Genomic DNA, 23,092 nt, shown 5'->3' on the forward strand with positions numbered 1-23,092 from the left:
GTGATCGCCATGATCAAAGGCTTGCAGGTGCTGATGGGCAGGATGGAGAGTGTGTTCAACCACGCCATCCGGCACACCGTCTACGCCGCCCTGCAGGACTTCTCCCAGGTCACGCTCCGCGAGCCGCTCCGGCAGGCGATCAAGAAGAAGAAGAATGTCATTCAGAGGTCAGCCCCCCTGCGTGCTTGGAGGTCCAAGGCCGCAGTACCGCCATGGGTTTAAATGCTGTGGGATCGACGTTTTCATAACCACGTTCAGCACCTTTTTATTTTTTTTTCTCGAAGGTAGAAGCGAGGAGGCAGACAGACAGACAGACAGACTCCCGCATGTGCCTGACCGGGATCCACCCGGCATGCCCACCAGGAGGCGATGCTCCGCCCATCTGGGGCGTTGCTCTGTTGCAACCAAAGCCGTTCTAGCGCCTGAGGTGGAGGCCATGGAGCTCTCCTCAGTGTCCAGGCCAACTTTGCTCCAGTGGAGCCTTGGCTGCGGGAGGGGAAGAGAGAGACAGAGAGGAAGGAGAGGGGGAGGGGTGGAGAAGCAGATGGGTGCTTCTCCTGTGTGCCCTGGCCGGGAATCGAGCCTGGGACTTCCACATGCTGGGCCGACGCTCTACCACTGAGCCAGCCGGCCAGGGCCCACATTCAGCACCTTTATCTCCAACTTCCTTTGGGTGAATCCCCTGTCAATGTAAGGCAGTGGGTCCAATGATTAACCTGAGCAACATTTAATAGATGAATTGCACAGCATCCACACAGGGCAGAGACCCACAGACAACGGTGTGTCTGTCTCAGGGCAGATGGGGCTGTCGGAGGCTCTGATCACCACGCCTGCCTGCAGGGACACGTAGCCCAGCATCCCTCCCCCCTCCCATCTCAGTGTGCCATCCTCGGTATTGTTGCTTCTGTTCCTTTTTTTTTTTTTTTTGCTATCTGTTTCTACACACTGGTCGGGGACAGCGGAGATGTTACCAAGAGCCTATCTATGGCCACCGTCTTGAGCTGGTCGTCTCATGATCAGCCTCTCCGAAGAAGCTGTCTTCTAGAGACGTCATTGCGAAACCGAGCTTACAGGGGCTCGCGAGGGGTGCTGATTTCATTCGGTTGCTTTACTGAGGATGTCATTTGTCACCCGGCACGTTGTCTGGTTTCTAGCGTTAATCAAACGCTCGTGCTTGCCGTAACGGGGGGTGCTCACCCTGTGGGGGTGTGCAGCGAGGTCTGGGAGCGGCTCGGGGTCACCAAGGACTTGGCCCGTGAGGCTGTCAGGTGGGGTGCGTGGGTGTGCCTGCTGGTGAGCGTGGAGCCCACAGGGGGGATCGCGCGGTGGAGCCCCGTTGGGGATGGGGACGTGTTTTATATAAGTTGGGGACGCAGGTGCGGGTCCCGCGGTTGTGCAGGTGACTTCATGCTTGTGTTAGAAGTCAAGCACAGGGAAGTTGCCCTCTGAACGGATCTTTGAGATCTGGTGTCTTGCAGCCCTTAGCACGACTTGGTCTTCAGATAATAAAACATCGTTTTTGGGCTAATGGATGCACATCGCAGCGACCTCAGATCTTCTGGGGCTAGTGGTGTCCCCAGGACAACAGTCCACTTTTTAAATTTCCTGTTGAAGGGGGTCTAGGACTTCGTCCCCCCCGTCCCCCGCCCTCGAGAGTTCATGTCTGAGAGCTTCACGTCAGATGAAAAGAGGCCATGGTTCTCAACATCCTGTTGGTGACAGTGCTGTGTGTCCCACTGTTCAGCGTCCTGCAAGCCATCCGGAAGACCGTCTGTGACTGGGAGACGGGGCACGAGCCCTTCAACGACCCGGCCCTCCGGGGCGAGAAGGACCCCAAAAGTGGCTTCGACATCAAAGTGCCGCGCCGCGCCGTGGGACCTTCCAGCACACAGGTGGTTGTCCCCCTGCGTCCGTGCCTCTGTCTCTCCCCTCCCTCCCCCGAGCGGGCCAGCCCCGAGCTGGGTAGGGGGTGGGTCAGAAAGCGAGGCTGGGAGGGAAACGACTGGCCTCTGTCTGCTGGGGTGGATCAGGTCTTCCCTTTCTTCTCTGCCCCGCTGTCCCTGGCCCTCATGGAGTCTGGGGCGGTCGTTGGCCAGGACAACCCCTGGGAGGACAACTGTCGGGTTGGGTCACTTGCATGCAGAAGTTAATTAGTCGTGACCGCCTTGACTCCCGTGTCCAGATTGCGGGTGACGCTCTGTGTCTGTAGTCAGGCTTTGTGTCTGGGTGGGCGTTTCCGTGCACGGCCATCGTTTTTACCTGGGGCCGGAACACATCATTCCGAGGGATACAAAACTTTTGAGAGGTTTTTGTTTTTTTTTTAAACGTAGCTGTTGTGTGTCCTCCGACTGAAGCAACCACCGCTGTTCTCTTGCTCTCCTGCTTGGGTCCCGTCCACCCCCTCCTCCCCAAGCGGCTCTCTTCTGACTCACATCTGCCCGTGTGCCTGTCTGCCTTCCTCCTCTCGTTGGGGGGCCTTGGCCTCTCTCGCTTGTCACCTCTCTGTGGGGGCTTTTATCGTCTCTTCTGCTAGTCACTTAGAGAGAATGACCAGCAAAGCATGTTGCTGGCTGCTAAAGACACCCTCCGCGTCCGGGAGGAAGGCCCAGCCTGGGTCTGTCCGAGGCGCATGCCCCCCGTCCTGTGTGCGTGCCGCCCCCCGCCCCGCGTGGCATCCTGACTAACGGCTCCCCCCCCCTCCCCCCCGTGTCTGTCCGTGTCTAGCTGTACCTGGTGCGCACCATGGCGGAGTCCCTGAGCTCCGCTGAGCTGCTCAGGCAGCTCCGGTCTCTGGGCATGGAAAGGCTGTTGCATGTGGTTAACGCGTTTCTGAGACACTCCTACACCTATCCGCCTCTTTTAACCTTTGGTGGTAAGAAGACATCTTTTGTTTCTTCTATTGATGTTACACGGCGCGGAGGCACCTGTCTCCGCTGCAGGGGGCGCTGTCCCATGCGGCAGCAAGGTGGCCACGTTGATGGGCACCCCTGGCCCCCTTTAGGGGGAGCCGGAGGGGCAGCCCGGCCTCACTCAGGTCAGGGTGTTGTGAGCAGTCCCTACTTCCCCGTGGTCGATCAGAGTTTTTGGCACAACTAATGCACCGTGTGTATTTTCTCCCCTTCCCCCCTCCTCCACAAATGTCTCTTTGGATTGTGCAGCTTTACATGGTGAGAACCATGCTAGAGTCCCTTATTGCAGACAAAAGTGGTTCCAAGAAAACTTTGAGAAGTAGCCTTGAGGGGCCCACCATACTGGACATAGAAAAATTCCACCGCGAGTCATTCTTCTACACTCACTTGATAAATTTCAGCGGTAAGAGATCCAGTGGCCCAGCCTCCAGCCCGGCATGTCCTAACACCGTCTAGATTGCTTCTGCGTGCTTGACCCTGTCATCCGGTCCCTGGCTGTGGTCTCCTTCCACACCTGGGCGATGACGTGTGTCCTAACTCTCGTGGCCTTCTCTCACCTGTCGCTCAACGCCCGGGCCGGCCAGGGGCTCCCTCCGTGTGGCGTGGCCTTTACAAGAGTTGAGGGCTGTAGCTGACCCTTCAACCTGAGCACAAAGTCTCTGTAACCCAAAGAGGGAAGGTCTGAAACACCAGCAAATGGAATCTGTCATCTGGCTCAAGGCCAAGACAGTGGTCAGTGGTCAGTGGCAGAAACAGACCCTTTCAGGTAGTCCTGGGCGTCACAAGGCAGGTTAACCTGACCTAGGTGGCCCGTCCCGGGGTGACCGACCCTGGCCACCTTGAGCGGAGTGCCAGGGGGATGCCCTTTGTCACGGTGGAGTCGTCCCTGTCGACCCCTGTGTCCACGGCTGTGTGCTCAGAGCGTCAGAGTGGGTGGGGCCGCCCTCTTGGCTGGGAGGCTACAGTTTTGCCGTAAATATTAAGCTTTTTTTTTTCTTTTTCTTGTTTTTTTTTTTTACTCCATCCCAGGACAGAAGCCTTTTTTTAAAAAACTCTGTTTCTGTTTTGTATTCAATAGACCTGCCCTGAGGATGTAGGTAGCACTGCATCTTAATCCTAAGTAAAAATAAAAGAATCCTGGTTTTATGTTTCCTTTTAAAAAAAAGGGGGGCATCATTCTTTCCTCCCCGTCCCTCTGGGGGCTCACAGAGGTGGACGGGGTACATTCCTAGGCTCAGGTGTCTGTGCCGGACCCCCTGGTGGCCGGGCACTCACTCTGTCCAGTTTTCGTGGGTGACCCTGTGCACAGTCCACGGTGGCTTCCCCTGCAGCCCTGCTGGGAGCGTCCTGTCCCTAGTGTGCGGCTCTGTGTGGCCCTGCCCGTTCACAGGGACCCCCCGCCAGGCTCAGGGCCGATTGCCAGGGAGCTGGCGCCATCCCAAAGTCCCCATCTATCCGGCCTGTCTTCTGTCCTCCGCGCCTTTTCCCTGCTCACCGCACAGCCTGACCCGCTTGTCGCCTGCCCTCCCCTCCCCCCAAGAAACGCTGCAGCAGTGCTGCGACCTCTCCCAGCTGTGGTTCCGCGAGTTCTTCCTGGAGCTGACGATGGGCCGGAGGATCCAGTTCCCCATCGAGATGTCCATGCCCTGGATCCTGACGGACCACATCCTGGAGAGCAAGGAGGCGTCCATGATGGAGTGAGCGGCCCCTGGGGCGGCCCCTGCCCTTTGGGAGGGGGGAGGCAGGCAGAGGAGGGGCCGGGCTGTCTTCAGGGCGGTGAGTGGCCGCTGCGTCTGTGATGAGTCCCCAGCTTGGGAGAGGCAGCAGCAGCGGCAGCGGCAGAGGCCGGCGGCTCATCCCAGCCTGCCGCGCAGTCAGTCCGCAGCCCTGGATCACGGCCCTGGGACCGTACTTTTGGGGAGCTCTCTGGTCGCCGCCTTTTGTCCAGACGTGGGACCTATAGGGACAGGGGCTGTCAGCCATGCTGTGCATGCTTGTGGTCGCCTGTGAGAGCCTGGCCTTCATTTTTCTTCTTAAATCAGGCAGTTCAGTCGGGGTATTTTTAATTTTCTTCATTTTTTTTTTCCTCCAATTGTAGCATGCTTGTTTCATTCACAGCAAACAGAAAATAAACTGGGTCTTCTTTTTTATGTATGTATTTCTAACATTTTATTGATTTTAAAGAGAGGAAGGGAGAGAGGGAGAGAGAATCGTTTTCTGTGTGTGCTCTGATGGGGGATTGAACTGGCAACCTCTGTAGCAGTGGTTCTCAGCCTGTGGGTCGCGACCGTGGTGGGGGTCGAACGACCCAAACACAGGGGTCACCTAAAGCCATCGGAAAATACTTCCACAGGTTGAGAACCGCTGCTCTATAGTTTGGGACGATGTTCTAACCAACCGAGCTATCTGGCCAAGGCTATTTTAATTATTTTTTACTCATTTTTAGAGTGAGAAGAAGGGAGAGGGAGAAAGAGAAAAACTTCAGTTTGTTGTTCCTCTTATTTATGTTTTCATCAGTTGATTCTTGTATGTTCCCTGACCGAGGACCAAACACACAACCTTGGCATATTGAGATGACGTTCTAATCAACTGAGCTACTACTCGACCAAGCCCTAATCACTGATGTTTTAAAGGTTGTACATGATTATTTGTGAAAAATAGTTCAGTCTTTAAAATAAGGACATTCATTGTTTTTGTGGTTATAAAACACATTACATCGTTGTGATAAAAATTTTTGAAACAGGCCCTGGCCAGAAAGCTCAGTTAACTAGAGTATTGTCCCAAACAAAGCACAGAGGTTGCCGCTTCGATCCTCGGTCAGGGGTACATGCAAGAACAGATATTCCTGTCTCCTTTTCTCTCCCTTCTTCTCTCTAAAAAATCAATACAATAAACATTAAAAAAAAAAATCTTTGACACAGGATAAGGGAGAGGTGCAGCTGCTGAGGGCCCCACACCCGCCCAGTGGCCTGAGTTTGGGCGTCCAGCCCGTGGGGTCAGCTGACCTTGCACAGTGTGCTTTTGGGGCCTCACAGGAGCCAAGCTGGGCATCTGAAGTCGTTGACTGTCCTCTCGCGAGAGGAGAGCAGGGGTGGTCAGTCTCAGCGTGCTGGGCGTCTGAAGTCGTTGTCCTCTCGCGAGAGGAGAGGGGGGGGGGTGGTCGTTCTCAGCGTGCTGGGCATCTGAAGTTGACTGTCCTCTCGCGAGAGGAGAGCAGTGGTGGTCGTTCTCAGCGTGCTGGGCGTCTGAAGTCGTTGACTGTCCTCTCGCGAGAGGAGAGCGGGGGTGGTCGTTCTCAGCGTGCTGGGCGTCTGAAGTCGTTGACTGTCCTCTCGCGAGAGGAGAGCGGGGGTGGTCGTTCTCAGCGTGCTGGGCGTCTGAAGTCGTTGACTGTCCTCTCGCGAGAGGAGAGCGGGGGTGGTCGTTCTCAGCGTGCTGGGCGTCTGAAGTCGTTGACTGTCCTCTCGCGAGAGGAGAGGGGGGGGGTGGGGGGGTGGTCGTTCTCAGCGTGCTGGGCATCTGAAGTTGTTGACTGTCCTATCGCGAGAGGAGGGGGGGGTCGTTCTCAGCGTGCTGGGCATCTGAAGTCGTTGACTGTCCTCTCGCGAGAGGAGAGCGGGGGGGGGGGGGTCGTTCTCAGCGTGCTGGGCGTCTGAAGTCGTTGACTGTCCTCTCGCGAGAGGAGAGGGGGGGGTGGTCGTTCTCAGCGTGTTGGGCGTCTGAAGTCGTTGACTGTCCTCTCGCGAGAGGAGAGCGGGGGTGGTCGTTCTCAGCGTGCTGGGCGTCTGAAGTCGTTGACTGTCCTCTCGCGAGAGGAGAGGGGGGGGTGGTCGTTCTCAGCGTGCTGGGCGTCTGAAGTCGTTGACTGTCCTCTCGCGAGAGGAGAGCGGGGGGGGGGGGGGGTAGTGGTCGTTCTCAGCGTGCTGGGCGTCTGAAGTCGTTGACTGTCCTCTCGCGAGAGGAGAGCGGGGGTGGTCGTTCTCAGCGTGCTGGGCATCTGAAGTCGTTGACTGTCCTCTCGCGAGAGGAGAGCGGGGGGGGGGGGGGGTCGTTCTCAGCGTGCTGGGCGTCTGAAGTCGTTGACTGTCCTCTCGCGAGAGGAGAGGGGGGGGTGGTCGTTCTCAGCGTGTTGGGCGTCTGAAGTCGTTGACTGTCCTCTCGCGAGAGGAGAGCGGGGGTGGTCGTTCTCAGCGTGCTGGGCGTCTGAAGTCGTTGACTGTCCTCTCGCGAGAGGAGAGCGGGGGTGGTCGTTCTCAGCGTGCTGGGCGTCTGAAGTCGTTGACTGTCCTCTCGCGAGAGGAGAGCGGGGGTGGTCGTTCTCAGCGTGCTGGGCATCTGAAGTCGTTGACTGTCCTCTCGCGAGAGGAGAGCAGGGGTGGTCGTTCTCAGCGTGCTGGGAAGCCCCGTGTGCGGGGCTGGCTGACCACCCGCCCTCTGCAGGTACGTCCTCTACTCCCTGGACCTGTACAACGACAGCGCCCACTACGCCCTCACCAGGTTCAACAAGCAGTTCCTCTATGACGAGATCGAGGCCGAGGTGAGAGCCCCAGGCGCCTTTGATCAGCGCTCTTCAACTCCCTTCCTTCTGAGTGTGACAAGGAAGCCGACTTTCTTTCTGACACAGTGAGGTTTACACTGTGGGATTAACTATGCACATGAATGTTTGGGGGGCACCATGCAGCCTGCCTGCACTGGTCTCTCTGTGCCTGCACTGGTCACGGGCAGTCTGAGCTGTGGGGTGACGTGCTTCTCTCCCTCGCCAGCCCACGCGTGTGCGTGACGCATACACACCGCTCGTCCTGGCAAAGGATGTCACTTACAATCAACGTACAGAGCATGAAACTTGATCGTGATAACACATGGCCGTGTCCCTGGTTTATGTGTTTTCCACACTACTCTCTTTACCTGTTATTTTGAAGATGGCTTTCTACTACTCAAAAAAAAAAAAAATAGTGTGCTCCAAACGTTCACCTTGGTAACGCCAACGGCATCCTCTGCTGTCCTCTGTGCACCGTGGCTCTTGATGGCATCGTTTTCTCAGATGCTTGATTTCATTTCGTGTTGTCTTGTGCAGTAGTGTGCTAGATCGGCTTGTAGCCCAGGAGACATATAGGCTAGACCAGGCATGGCTCACATACGCCTGCGGGCTGAATCTGGCCCGCGTAATGAGTTTATGCGGCCCGCAATTAAATTTTTAATATTCTCCGCACGACGCACAGTGGAAATGAAATGAGTGGTACTTTTAAATCGTTAGACGTAAACTACGTATCTTCAGTAATCTTTAGCTCAACTTATATTTGTGAACAAACTTTTTCTTTAATGAATCTAAATTAAAGTACAAGATCAAGATTGAATAATTTACATTTGGAGGCTGTGTTAAGAATAGCTACTACAGGTATAGAGCCAGATACTAAAAAAATAATAGGCGATGCAAAGCACCTCAACACATCACATTAGTTTGTTAATTTGTTGTACTAAATTACTTATATTTATTCATAAACTATATAATAAAGTTTTGTTTACTTAAACAAAATTGTTTTGTATTTAACATTTTTTAATTTAAATATTTCGTCCGGCCCGTTAAAGTTTTCTTTCTAATCTGGCCCGGGGGCAAAAACTGTTGGCCACGCCTGGGCTAGACCATACATACAGTACCTAGTGGGCTAGACCATACATACAGTACCTAGTGGGCTAGACCGTACGTACAGTACGTAGTGGGCTAGACCGTACGTACAGTAGGTAGTGGGCTAGACCATACGTACAGTAGATAGTGGGCTAGACCGTATATACAGTACGTAGTAGGCTAGACCGTACATACAGTACGTAGTGGGCTAGATCGTATATACAGTACGTAGTGGGCTAGACCGTACATACAGTAGGTAGTGGGCTAGACCGTACATACAGTACGTAGTGGGCTAGGCCGTACGTACAGTAGGTAGTGGGCTAGGCCGTACATACAGTACGTAGTGGGCTAGGCCGTACGTACAGTAGGTAGTGGGCTAGACCGTACGTACAGTAGGTAGTGGGCTAGACCGTACATACAGTACGTAGTGGGCTAGACCGTACATACAGTAGGTAGTGGGCTAGACCAGTGTTTTTCATCTTCGTCAGGTGAATCTGTGCTTTGACCAGTTTGTGTACAAGTTGGCAGACCAGATCTTTGCCTATTACAAGGTGATGGCTGGAAGGTGAGCGTACGTGTGGTCTGTGGTTTGGGCACGAACCCCCACCCCCACCCCCCCACCCCCGCTGACGTGACCTGGCGTTCCCTGTGAAATTCAGGGCCAGCGAGCAGTGCCCTGTCTTCCTTTCATTCCAGTTTGCTTCTCGATAAACGGTTACGATCTGAATGTAAGAATCAGGGGGCTACCATCCACCTCCCGCCGTCGAACCGCTACGAGACCCTGCTCAAGCAGAGGCATGTGCAGGTGAGCGAGACCTCACCCGGGTGTGTCGAAACCTGGAGTTGGCGTTTGAAATAGTGGGGTTTTCTTAACACGTCGTTGGATTTTAATAGATGTCAGTCCTGTCACGTGACTGTGTGGGGGCCATCCTTATAAAGTGTTAAGAATTTAAAAAGTTTCTAGCTTGACCAGGCGGTTGTGCAGTGGATAGAGCATCGGATTGGGATGCAGGTGACCCAGGTTCGAAACCCCGAGATCGCCAATTTGAGCGCGGGTTCACCAGCTTAAGCGTGGGGTCGCTGGCTTGAGTGTGGGATCATAGACATGACCCCATGGTCACTGGCTTGAGCCCAAGGTCGCTGGCTTGAGCAAGGGGTCACTGGCTTGGCTGTAGCGCTCCCCCCCCCCCCCCAATCAAAGCACATATGAGAAAGCAATCACTGAACAACTAAAGAGCCATAACGAAGAATTGATGCTTCTCATCTCTCTCCCTTCGGTCTGTCTGTCCATACCTGTCTGTTTCTGTCTCACATTTAAAAACAAAAAAAAGATTTTATTTATTGATTTTAGAGAGAGGAGAGAGAGAAAAAGAGAAGGGGGTAGGAGCAGGAAGCATCAACTCCCATATGTGCCTTGACTGGGCAAGCCCAGGGTTTTGAACCGGTGACCTCAGTGTTCCAGGTCGATGCTTTAGCCACTGCGCCACCACGGGTCAGGCTTGTTGGCTCACACTCTCCGCCCTCTCGCTTCCCCAGCTCCTGGGCAGGTCCATAGACCTCAATCGTCTGATTACCCAGCGTGTCTCTATGGCCATGTATAAGTCTCTGGAACTGGCTATTGGGCGGTTTGAAAGCGAAGACCTGACGTCGATAGTCGTAAGTGTTCTTTTCTATCCTCAGACCCAGCCAATTTGTCGAAGGCCAGTCACAGGAACTACGGCTGATTTTACTCCCGTTCGTATTGATCATTTGAACACACGACACGTTCATTTTTTGCATAAAAACTAAAGGGTGTGCGCTGAGTAAGCTTGACCCATCTAGGTGTCTTTTAGTATCTGCTGTTGATAGTCAACGATTCTAAGTGGACATCAAAGAATAAATCCCAATCTTGAATAAACTGCACCTGATGGTGCCGCTGCTCGGGCCCCCGTTTGTCTTCACCCCTGTCCTTGGGGTCCCGTAGGAGCTGGACGGCCTCTTGGAAATCAACCGCATGACCCACAAGCTGCTGAGCAGGTACCTGACGCTGGACAGCTTCGACGCCATGTTCCGGGAGGCCAACCACAACGTGTCCGCGCCCTACGGGAGAATCACCCTCCATGTCTTCTGGGAACTCAACTACGACTTCCTGCCCAACTACTGCTACAACGGCTCCACCAACCGGTGAGAAGGCCCCCTCCCAGGCGGCTCCAGTCGCCCCGGCCTAAGGGAGTCTTGGGGCCTCCACCGGGCCCTCTGTGTCCCTGTCCTCGCTCTGTTCCCTGCTGTTCTCCTGTCCACAGTACTTGGGCAGTCCCGGGCCAACCGTTGGGTGGCGATCATGGCTTTGCATCAGGATAGTGTATGGTGAGCCAGGGTCTCTTTCTGGGCGCTGGCCTGTGGCTCAGGGTGGAGCCCTGTGAAGCTCAGGGCAGGGGCTACAGGGTATGTGCAATGCCTGTGTGTGACATTGGCATGTGGTGGGCAACCATTTCTCCTGGTTCCTTTCTGGGAAGTTGGGCGGGTGAGGATCCATCGGTGAGCTATCCTCCCGTCTAAGGACCATTTTACTGCCGTGTAGAACCAGAACCAGACCGAGTGGCCAGCTGGGTGGGTGGGTGGCACAGATGGTGACAGTTGCTATTTGCCGTGGTCCTGCCTTATGACTGGGTTTGAGTCCCGGGATGGCCTTCCCTTGACCTCTGCCTGTGTGAGGTGTGTTGTCTGTGCACCGAGTTGGGCCCCGGGTCTCTGTCAGCACATGCCAGAGATGTTTGAGTGTGTGAGAGTGTGCGTGCACGTCAGTGTTGCGCACACGATTATGTGAGTGCATTCGTGTGAGTGCATTGTGCGTGTGAGCAAGAAAACAGTTGTGTGAGTGGGAGTGAATGGGTGGATGTGAATGAAGGTGTGTGTCATTTGAGTATGGGAGTGGGTGAGTGTGCAAGAGTGACTGTGTCTGTGGGAGAGGGTGAATGTGTTAGTACGGGGGAGGGTGAATGTGGGAGAGGATATGAGTTTGGGAGAGGGTGTGTGTAAGTGAGTGTCTGGGAGAGGGTAAGTGTGCGAGAGTGAGTACATGTGAGTATGGGAGAGGGTGAGTGTGCAAGAGTGAGTGTGTATCAGGGTAGGGGAGGGTGAATGGGAGAGTGAGTACATGTGAGGGTGAGTATATAAGCGTGAGTGTGCATCCATGTGGGAGAGTAAGTACATGTGAGGGTGAGTATATAGGGTGAGTGTGCATCCATGTGGGAGAGTGAGTACATGTGAGGGTGAGTGTGCATCCGTGTGGGAGAGTGAGTACATGTGAGGGTGAGTATATAGGGTGAGTGTGCATCCGTGTGGGAGAGTGAGTACATGTGAGGGTGAGTATATAGGGTGAGTGTGCATCCGTGTGGGAGAGTGAGTACATGTGAGGGTGAGTATATAGGGTGAGTGTGCGTCCGTGTGGGAGAGTGAGTACATGTGAGGGTGAGTATATAAGGTGAGTGTGCGTCCGTGTGGGAGAGTGAGTACATGTGAGGGTGAGTATATAGGGTGAGTGTGCGTCCATGTGGGAGAGTGAGTACATGTGAGGGTGAGTATATAGGGTGAGTGTGCATCCGTGTGGGAGAGTGAGTACATGTGAGGGTGAGTATATAGGGTGAGTGTGCGTCCGTGTGGGAGAGTGAGTACATGTGAGGGTGAGTATATAGGGTGAGTGTGCATCTGTGTGGGAGAGTGAGTACATGTGAGGGTGAGTATATAGGGTGAGTGTGCGTCCGTGTGGGAGAGTGAGTACATGTGAGGGTGAGTATATAGGGTGAGTGTGCATCCGTGTGGGAGAGTGAGTACATGTGAGGGTGAGTATATAGGGTGAGTGTGCATCCGTGTGGGAGAGTGAGTACATGTGAGGGTGAGTATATAGGGTGAGTGTGCGTCCGTGTGGGAGAGTGAGTACATGTGAGGGTGAGTATATAGGGTGAGTGTGCATCCGTGTGGGAGAGTGAGTACATGTGAGGGTGAGTATATAGGGTGAGTGTGCGTCCGTGTGGGAGGCTGAGCAGCTTTTCTTAGCTCTGCTAGTGGTCCTCTCTCCTCTTAGGAAGGACAGGAGTCATCTTGGTTTTAAGGGGCCACCCCCCACACACACACCACCCAGACCTCATCTGAACTAACTGCGTCTGCAGACCACCCTGTTTCCGAATAAGTCGCCTCCTGAGGTCCTGGCGATAAGATGTCTGATTCTCTCTTTAAGGGGACGCAGACTCGTAATGTGTGAGCACACGCAACTGCCTCTTGGTAGCTGCTTGGGTATCAAAGCCGTGAACTTGCCAACATCTTCGATTCCAGTCCACGGGGTTCATTCATGCCTTCTTCCTTCCCGTTCCTGTAACTTCCTTTTACACGGAGGACCCTGGTTTCGTTTCTCCTAATTTATCGGCTCATTTGTTTAATTCCAGAAAACACGAGGAGAGTTGTTTCAGATTTACTCGTCCTTACCATGGTGAAGCAAACTGAAGAACTCGAGTTCAGTGTTCTATTTTCCCAACATTTTTGTCTAAATTAGACTGAGACTAGATAAAGTCAAGATACCGTCTTTTTTCGTTCAGAGTTATTGGGGATAACGGAGTGACAGGGTTTGGATTTTGTGGGGTTTTTTTTGCCTTAAACAAGTGGAAACCTGGACAGGATTCATAGAACAGCTATTCTCTGACAGTGGCCGTTCCCCGAGGAAAAAAGGAACAGAGAAGGGGGGAGCCCAGGGACTCCCCTGGCTTTTTGCCGGGAAGTGATTTTGAGGGAGGGCGTGGGGTACAGCGTGGATGTCTTGCCGAGTGGAGGAGACAGACAGGAAGCTCAAGCAGCTGAGACAGAGGAATTTGCAGGGCCGTTGCGGGAGAATGGAGAAACGGCTCCGAAACCCGCCCGGGGGCCCTTCTGTCTTTGCTCGAACGTTACTCTGCACACGTTGGGTGGAACTCCTTAAGAGCAGACGAGGGTGAGCTGACTGCCAGGGAGCCGTAGACTCCGACCCGGAGCCGGGAGGCCTGTGAGGCTCTGTTCGCGAGAGTGCAGAAGCCTCTCAGAGCACCCAGGCATTCGACAGATTAGGACGATGCTGCCTTGGCACTGCCATCCTCGGGGTAGTGACTGGTGCCACCCTGAGAGTTCATGAAAGGATCTGCTGACTTGCAAACAGATTCTAATGGCCTGCCCCCCCCCCCAAAAAAAAAAGCAAAACTCAATACTCTTTAAAGTAGAGTAACAAAGTCCAGACACTCGACAGCGTGTTTATGGGTAAAGGCACTCGGCTCCGCAGGCCGATGGTCTCCCCTCAGACGTGCATGTTTGTTTTATGCACTGGCGGTTCCTTGACCATTGAGTCCTTTTTCTGTTTTGTGGCAGAGACAGAGTCAGAGAGAGGGACAGATAGGGACAGACAGACAGGAAGGGAGGGAGATGAGAAACATCAATTCTCTGTTGCGGTTCCTTAGTTGTTCATTCATTGATTTCTCATATGTGCCTTGACTGGGGGGGGGGGGGGCTACAGCAGAGCAAGTGACCCCTTGCTCAAGCCAGTGACCTTGGGCTCAAGCTGGTGAGCTCTGCTCAAACCAGATGAGCCCGCGCTCGAGCTGGCGACCTCGGGGTCTCACCTGGGTCTTCCGTGTCCCAGTCTGATGATCTATCCACTGTGCCACCGCCCAGTCAGGCTGAATCCTTTTTTATTTATTAAAGTACAACTTGTGTTCATCGGTTTCTTAGAATTTAATTATTAGCAAGTCCAAGTGTTTTCTCCTTATTATGCTCCTCTACAAAAATTTTATGTGTTTAAGATCACCCGTCTGGTTTGAAAAGGGTGAACTGAGTTTGATGTTTATGCTTATAAATCTGAGCATTTGGTCCTGGCTGGGTAGGTCGGTTGATTGGAGCATTGTCCCGACGTGCTAAGGTTGCAGGTTCGATCCCTGTTCAGGGCACATACAAAAGAATCAACCAACGAAGTGCATGAATGAGTGGAACAACAAATCGGTGTTCTATTCTCTCTCTCTCTCCCCTTTTCTCTCCTGCTGAAGTCAGTTAAAAATATTTAAATCCAAGCATCTGATTCCCAGTGGCTCCAAATCCATTCTCAAGCCTCAGTCTCTTGGCTAAGCGTACGTGGTTATAACGTGGTTTGCTTACTTTGCCTGTTTGCTCTGAGTAACTGACATCACTGTCCACATCGGCCTTTCTGACTGGTCCTCGTTAACCACTGCTGTGTCCAGAGGCCCAGGAAGGCCAAGTGCTGGTCGTCGCCACATGTCTAGGGGTTGAATTTGGTCTTAAACAGTTCTGTGCCAATGGACCAGGCTGTCTCCCTGGGTTTAGAGACTGAGTTTACAGGGTTCCCTGGTGTTCTTTGTGAACTTTGGGTACATTGACTTCAGAGTATCTCATTCGTAGTCACTTTGTTTGTTTACTTGCTTGAGTTTTTCTGTGTGGTGATTTCAGTTAACTGGGAGGAACATTGAACTGACAGGTAATGGGAAAGTTCTGAATTTTAGAGAATTGTTACATTTTTTGTTTTTGTTCTTATTTAGATTTGTCCGGACAGTGTTACCATTTTCTCAGGAATTTCAAAGAGACAAACAGCCTAACGCACAACCCCAGTATTTGCACGGATCCAAGGTAGGCTTTCTGGTGTGATGTCTGTGTTTTGACTTTTCAGCTCACAGCAAAACCGGTTTTGAAGTTCAGTTTGAACCAGTTTGGTGACGATAACATAAACATGTCACATCATGTATCCAAAGATGTTACTGTTTTCTGAAAAGGGATATACTATTGGGACAGCCCTCTGGCCATGGGATGGTGTTTGGCTGGTGCCGGCTTCACTGCTGGCACTAAAATATGAGATTTTTGGCAGGTTTATTTCTTTATTGTAATGTGTATCTTACTGATTTTAGAAAGAGAAGGAGGAAGAGAGAGAGAAACAGGAACATGGAGCTGTTCCTGTAGGTGCCCTGACCGGGGATTGAACCAGCAACCTCTGACTTTCAGGATGATGCTCTAACGTAACCAACCGAGCTATCCGGCCAGGGCTTTGTCAAAGTTGAAGGTTAAAAAAAAATAAAGCCAGGAAAGTGTCTGGAAAGAGGCTCAGGGGCACGTCTGGGAGAGAGTTTCCACGGCAGCCTTTATCCCAAGTGACACCCGGAAATGGCAAGGCAGAAAAAACCGTAGGACGCTGCTGTCAAGTGAGATAAGACAGGTGTCTGGGCCGAGGGGGCAGGGCCGGATTACTAAGGGTTAGTGTTGTTATACGGCGAAGGGCCAACGTTGGTGTCCAGTTGTCCGTATGGGAAGTACGCTAATTGACAAACAGTAGCACAAGAGGAAACTCCTGTGTTTCATGTCCCTCCCACCCGTCGACCGACGTCGACCCCTCCCCCCCGCCCCGTATTTAAAGCCCTCGTCCAAAGTAACGATAAACAGACAAACTGTGACTGACAGGAAACACACAATGCACAGCCGTCTCCCCACGATGTGGTGAGAAAGAAAACAAGTAGAAATAGCCAGCCAGCCTCCCCACTCACGGAGATGATGTGAGGGTCAGTGGGAAGGATCACCGGCCTGTCCTGTCAGAGACGGTTCTGTGGAGTGACCCCGAGTACGTGCCCCGCAGGTGTGCCGGTGGGGGGGGGCACATTGGAGTGACCCCGAGTACGTGCCCCCGCAGGTGTGCCGGCGGGGGGGGGGGGCACATGGGTTTGGGTATCAGACCACGCGTATAGCAGTTACACATTCTCACAGGAAGCTGGACCCTAAGGAAGTAAATCGCAGAAGCACTTTCATTAGACACCCAGAACACTGGAGGGACTGAGTCGTCCAATAAAAGTCATGACAGACGATCGCGTTGATCTAGTGACAGGCCATGGGACCCACATTTTATTTTGTTTTATTTTATTTCTTTTATTTTATGATCGATTGACTGATGGATTGGTGGGGAGCTATCTTTTATTGAGTTAAAAAACCCCAGACAGAATGGTCGTAAGGACACAAAGCTACGCCCACTCATAGAGAAGAACCCGGGAGGTTCAAGGCGTTTTCCTTGGGGGGGCGGGTCTGACACGGGGCTTCCTCTTCTGAAGTTCTGTGTGTGGCATGTCTGCAATCTTCTACCTGGTTTCTGAGTTGTTCCCCCTGATGCGGTGTCACCTGTGGACCACGTGGGGCGGGGCGTGGGGGACCAGGCCCTCTGCCCACCCGCATCCGGCGGCCTTCCGGGCCTCGGCTCCGTGGTGGGAAGCGCAGGGCTGGGGTCTGGGCAGGACATCCTTCTGGAAGGCACAGAACTGAGCCGGTTCGCATAGTGACCTGAAAGGGCTGCTCTGCAGGCTGGGACTCTCCCCCTCTCTCCCTCCCGCCTGCCTCCTCAGCTCTCCGTGTCCTCAGCAGCCTGGTGCCTCTGGTGCACGGGCCCTTGGGCCACCTGGGTGACTTGGTCACGGCGTCCCCACACCTGATGAGGGAGTGCGGCCGTTGAAAGTTGTCCACCTGTCATCCGGGGAAGAAAGGATGCCGGTCGGCGGGACCGGCTGGGTGTTAAGAGGAGGGATGTTTGGCCGGAACGGGGAACCAGCGTCGGCAGACACAGATGCGGCCTGTGTTGTGCGAGGAGATGTGGGATTTTGAGCTGAGAGTGACGCGGTTTCCTTCTGCCACACTTGGGGGCTGGTGTGTGTGTGTGAGTGTGTGTGTGTGTGTGGGGGGAGGGGGATCGTGGCGTCCTTGTGAGAGGCTGCAGTCCTAGGGACATGGCAAGGGACTGTTGTCACGGAGCCTTGAGTGGCTTCCGGGGGCGGCCCCACTCCAGGGGGATCTGGATGCTACAGCCTGCGGGGGAGACCGGGGGCCGGCGGACAGGCTGGGGAGTTGAGACCCCTGGATCCGGGTGCCAAGGTCTGAAGGGGGTCAGGGAGTGAGCAGAGAATGACACTCAGTGGAAAGGGTGTTCCCTGAGCCCAGGGTGGCCATGCTGGCTTGGACCAACCACGTGACGTTGACGGAGATGGGGGGCAATAGACAGATTGAGTTGTGTTTTGGATGAGACTTGAGTGGACTTGCTGGTGACCTCGACGTGGAGGGGGAAGGAAAGGGAGGACCCAGCGGTCTTCCTTGGGTTTTGGGCAGTTGGTCAATGGAGGAGCCATGTTTGGAAGTCACAGGGTGGAAGTAGGGAAGAGGCCTGAGTCCCTGGGGCCTGGGTCCACTGCCCATCCCTGGGCTCTGCCTGCACGGGATGCTGCTGACCTCGCCGTGGGGATGCAGGATGCCAGGCTGCTCCCGGCAGTTTGGGTCAGGGTTTTGGCGACTCTGACGAAGACCAGCTGTGAAGAAGGCGACATTGGCCACCCGCCCTTTCTGAGACTGTCGCTTTTTTAGCATGCGGTCATTCCTGTACCTGTGTCTGGCTGCAGTCACAGTCTGGAGGCTCAGCTGGAGCAGCTCCCCGAGAGGTCACTACTCGGGCGGTGCCGGTCTTTGTGGTGCGGCAGGAAGCGGGGCACTGGGGCGTGGATGGGTGCCTGGTGGGGAGGGCCTGGGCTGGATGGGGAGGGGCGGCCTGGCAGATTTGGGGGGCTTTGCCAGCAAGAGTGGCGGGGCGGACAAGAGCCCCAAAGCAGGTCAGCTGCAGGCAGGGGGCTTCACGCCACTGCCCTTTGCCTTCCTCCCACTGGGCTGAAGATGTCTCACATGCAGAGGGGTCCTCAGAGACACCTGCTTCTGAGAAGCGAGGTGCGAGACAAAGGCTCTTGGCTCAGACAGGAGACGCTTGCCAGCCGTGGGACACATGACCTGGGCAGTTAACAGGCACTGCCTTTTCCCCACACCCAGGTGACACCCACACTCTGTGGACCTCGAGAAAAACCCATTCTTGTGCTCCCTGAGCTGCTGGTCGAGTGACTCTGGAAGCAATTGAAAACTTAGAACAATCAAGGCCAGGGCATGGGTCAGAGCTAGGGGACTACCATTTCACATGGCCTGCATCGGCGCACTTTTTAAAAAATTGATTTTAAAGAGAGGGGACGGAGAGAAAAAAGCATCATTGTGTTGTTCCACTTATTTATGCATTCAGTGGTTGATTCTTGTATGTGCCCTGACTGGGCATCGAACCCACAACCTTGGCATATCGGGATGATGCTCTAACCCACTGAGTTACCTGGCCAGGGCCAGGGCAGTTGGACCTGAGACATCCCATTCTTTCTCAATCCTCTGTTCCCTAGAGTGCAAACCGTTCATTTCTACCCTCGCAGTTGCTTGCCTTGTTCTCATTATAGGTGGCAGCTTGAACTGGGCCGTGTTGGGAGCGTTTATACCTTGGAAATGGGCAGGTGCTACATACAGTTCAGGCTGGTGTACTTCACCCACCTCTTCCACCTGTCAGAAAGGGTGTGAGGTGGATCATTTGTGGATTTTTTTGTATTTTTTCTGAAGTTGGAAACGGGGAGGCAGTTGGACAGACTCCCGCATGCGCCCGACCGGGATCCACCCGGCATGCCCACCAGGGGCGATGCTCTGCCCATCTGGGGTTTCACTCTGTTGCAACCAGAGCCATTCTAGCGCCTGAGGCAGAGGCCATGGAGCCATCCTCAGCGCCCGGGCCAACTTTGCTCCAATGGAGCCTCGGCTGTGGGAGGGGAAGAGAGAGAGAGAGGAAGGAGAGGGGGAGGGGTGGAGAAGCAGATGGGTGCTTCTCCTGTGTGCCCTGGCCGGGAATCAAACCCGGGACTCCTGCACGCCAGGCTGACGTTCTACCACTGAGCCAACTGGCCAGGGCTTGTTTTTGTTTTTTTTTTTAAAAGGATCAGAATAAATGGTCTAATGCCCTCTTTCTGGCACTAAAATGTAGCGTTTTATCCCCCTTGGCACGAAAGAAGTTTTATGTCATGTTAGCAGAGAGTACTGGAGAGTTTGGCGAGGAAGATAGACATTTCTTGGGTCCCTGTAAAAGATTGGCAGTGAACACATCTGGACTTGGAAAGTTTGAATCCTTCTCTTAGGGAGGAGCACACAAGTACATTTTTATGACACTGGTGAAAAGGGAAGTCTGTGGGAAGGAGGAACTGAGAACTGAGCTGGTTCTCCCATTCTCTGTCCACTTCCTCCCTGCCCTGGCGTCCCAGAGGATGGTCCGGAGTCAGCAAGCCTGGCCATTGAGGGGAGGTGGGTGCTGGTGATTGACTCCAGTTCCGCACAGCCTCTATGAGGGTGGGGGTGTCTCACCAGCCCGAGGGGTAGATTTCTGAGGTTCCTCACCCACTCTGTTCTGTCTATCCTGCTGTCCGGAGGCATCTGTGTCCATCTTGGTAGTAAAGGTTATGAAAGTTTTTTTTCACTCTGCGTGATTTTCCACCGGGAACGCAGGGAGGCAGCTGGGATTCAGCTTCTTGAATGACACAGCAGTGAGCCCACCCATGCCCACCTACAGTCCCGAGGGACCCGGGATTCACATCTGTGAACCACAAGGGCACAGGCACTCGGACATCTGTTTTAGAAGTTGGCTGGGATGGTTCCTTTATTTTTTTGTGTGACAGAGAGAGAGGGACAGATAGGGACAGACAGACAAGAAGGGAGAGAGATGAGAAGCATCAATTCTTTGTTGCAGCTCCTTAGTTGTTCATTGATTGCTTTCTCATATGTGCCTTGACCAGGGGGCTTCAGTGACCCCTTGCTCGAGCCAGCAACCTTGGGCTCAAGCTGGTGAGCCTTGCTCAAACCAGATGAGCCTGCGCTCAAGCTGGCGACCTCGGTGTTTCGAACCTGGGTCCTCTGCGTCCCAGTCCCACGCTCTATCCACTGCGCCACCACCTGGTCGGGCTTGAGATGTTACGTTTGTGTTGCTGTTCTTCTTACAGTTCAAGCAGGATTTTAAATATCAGTCATTATTTTATGTATAAATGTGGGAGGGGGGTTGTTTTTGTTTTTTTTTACAGAGGTAAGAGAGTCAGAGAGAGGGATAGAAGGGATAGACAGACAGGAATGGAGAGATGAGAAGCATCAATCATTAGTTTCTCATTGCGCATTGCAACACCTTAATTGTTCATTGATTGCTTCCTCATATGTGCCTTGACCGTGCGCCTTCAGCAGACCGAGTAACTCCTTGCTCGAGCCAGCGACCTGGGCTCAAGCTGGTGAGCCTTGTTCAAACCAGATGAGCCTGCACTCAAGCAGGCGACCTCAGGGTCTCGAACCTGGGTCCTCGGCATCCCAGTCCGACGCTCTATCCACTGCGCCACCACCTGGTCAGGTTGTATAAATGTTTTAACTGTAACTGGTCTTGGTGCAGTTAGAAGCCAGAGATTGGCAGAGAGGACTGGGAAACATGAGTATACAAGAAACTTGTTTCAAAGGAATGATCTAGATAGGTTGAAAGGAAAAGAATGGAAACAGATATATCATACAGACAAGAATCAGAAGAAAGCAGGAGCAACTGTATTGACATAAGATAAATTAGGTTTCAGAGCAAAGAATATTACCAGGCATATTTAATAAGGACAAAAGAGGTTTAGCCACCAAGAAAATAGAGCGTTCCAAAATGGTTATGCAGCAAACCACAGACTTTCAAAATACTTGAAGTGAAAACTAACCTAAGTGAAAGGAGAAATGAACAAGTCCACAATTACAGTTAGGGAACTCATCCTTCTCCATTAGTGATCAATAGAATAAGTAAGCCATGGCCGGTTGGCTCAGTGGTAGAGCGTCGGCCTGGCGTGCAGGAGTCCTGGGTTCGATTCCCGGCCAGGGCACACAGGAGAAGTGCCCATCTGCTTCTCCTGTGTGCCCTAGACTGGGAATCAAACCTGGTACATCCACATGCTGGGCTGATGCTCGACCCCTGAGCCAACAGGCCAGGACCTGAAGGGAAATTTTTAAAATGACATTGAACTGTGCAAATGCAAATATATCAAAATTTGTGGGGTGCAGGTAAAGACGTGTTGAGAGGCAAATGCATAGCATGGATGCTTCCTGGCTGTGTGCACTCATGTGCTTAGACAACTTGGAGACCCTCTCCAAGTTGTAGAAAACCATCCTGAACACCTTTGTCACCAGCCTAGTGATCCCCAGATTTGTCACCAGCCTAGTGATCCCCAGAAGGCAGCTCCACTGCCCCACTAAGGTCTGTCCTCGGGGTGTCCCCAGGGGCCTAGGGGCCAGCTCCGTTGCAGCATTGAAGTACTAGGATGTGTTCACTTTTCATTTCAGGACCTTGAAATGGCATTTGAAAAATGGGTATTTTAATAAATGTTGATAAACCAATTTTTTTCTCCTATTTTAGCAAGCTTGCTGTTCATATCCTTAGGTTGAACACATCCCTGCCAGTAAGGGCAGCCTGACTGGTTCGTGGGTAACCTCCCGCGCCACACCTAAGGGTGCTGTGTGTTGAATGAACCTTTCCGCGCTGACCCTTCATCTTCTTGCGTGCATAGGGGCCACCCTGTCACCTTTGGAGGTCTGACGTGTGCGTATCCTCTGTCCCCCAGGCTCTGAACCTGGCCTACTCGAGCATCTACAGCAGCTACCGGAACTTCGTGGGGCCCCCACACTTCCAGGTCATCTGCCGGCTGCTCGGATACCAGGGCATCGCAGTCGTCATGGAGGAGCTGCTGAAGGTCGTCAAGAGCCTGGTGCGTCGCCTCGATGTACTTCCTGCGCTTTGTGAAGGGTTCCGCCTCCAGCTCTGATGTGGGCAGCGGTTCTCCACCCACTCCGCCAAGCAGTTCTCTGTCGCCGGCCGGGTGTCCTGTCATTCAGCTCAGTCTGACACTGTCTGGCCAGATGGCGCCAGATCCCGCAGGTTGAGGGCTTCGGTCCCACAGGAGTGCCCGCCCCCCCTCCTGCCCCGCCAGACGCCAATCTCAGGGTCAGGTTTTTTCCTCCCTTTCTCCCTCCCTCCCTCCCTCCCTTCCTCCCTCCCTTCCTCCCTCCCTCCCTCCCTCCCTCCCTCTTCTTTCTTCCTCCCTCCCTCCCTTTTCTTTTTTATTTTCTTATATTGATTTTTAGAAAGAGGAAGGGAGAGAGACAGAGAGAGAGAGAGAGATAGAAACATTCATCTGTTGTCCCACTTATTTATGCTATTCATTGGTTGATTCTTGTATGTGCCCTAACCAGGGATTGAACCCCCAACCTCAGCATTTCAGGACGATGCTCTAACCTAGTGAGCTACCTGGACAGGTTCTCCCCCATCTTTCATAATTCAAAAGAATGAATATATGTTATTTAAACTAATTCATAGAAAAAGGTGTGTACCCACATATGGCCTTCCTTGTAAGAGAATAGTTCCCTTTATATGCAAAAGTACTGTCCCCTACACCCTGGTATAAAGGACCATTGCATTGCCTGAGACTGGTAGAGAAAATAGTGCTCTCAAGATGGAAGACAGCCTGACCAGGCGGTGGCGCAGTGGATAGAGCATTGGCCTGGGGTGCAGAGGACCCAGGTTCGAAGCCCTGAGGTTGCTGACTTGAGTGCAGGGTCGCTGGATTGAAGCCTAAAGTCGCTGGCTTGAGCAAGGGGTCACTTGGCTCTGCTGTATCCCCCAGGTCAAGGCACATGT

The 23,092-nt window shown here is 53.3% G+C and overlaps 1 protein-coding gene across 2 annotated transcripts in view; it reads left to right on the plus strand.

The window, feature by feature from the left end:
* The window catches only part of CYFIP1 (cytoplasmic FMR1 interacting protein 1), a 64,430-nt gene that overhangs the window by 28,243 nt on the left and 13,095 nt on the right, over positions 1-23,092 (plus strand). The window contains exons 14-24 of one of the 2 annotated variants that reach the window (XM_066355409.1): positions 1-167; positions 1,745-1,892; positions 2,725-2,872; positions 4,450-4,606; positions 7,350-7,446; positions 9,021-9,097; positions 9,229-9,337; positions 10,069-10,188; positions 10,496-10,695; positions 15,078-15,165; positions 22,020-22,163. In XM_066355409.1, coding sequence (XP_066211506.1) covers positions 1-167; positions 1,745-1,892; positions 2,725-2,872; positions 4,450-4,606; positions 7,350-7,446; positions 9,021-9,097; positions 9,229-9,337; positions 10,069-10,188; positions 10,496-10,695; positions 15,078-15,165; positions 22,020-22,163 — 1,455 coding nt within the window. Of the gene's footprint in view, positions 168-1,744; positions 1,893-2,724; positions 2,873-3,158; positions 3,313-4,449; positions 4,607-7,349; positions 7,447-9,020; positions 9,098-9,228; positions 9,338-10,068; positions 10,189-10,495; positions 10,696-15,077; positions 15,166-22,019; positions 22,164-23,092 lie in introns of both variants that reach the window. The other variant, XM_066355408.1, reaches the window with a different exon arrangement.

The sequence above is a fragment of the Saccopteryx leptura genome, chromosome 13 (assembly GCF_036850995.1).
Source record: "Saccopteryx leptura isolate mSacLep1 chromosome 13, mSacLep1_pri_phased_curated, whole genome shotgun sequence".
Lineage (NCBI taxonomy): Eukaryota > Metazoa > Chordata > Mammalia > Chiroptera > Emballonuridae > Saccopteryx > Saccopteryx leptura.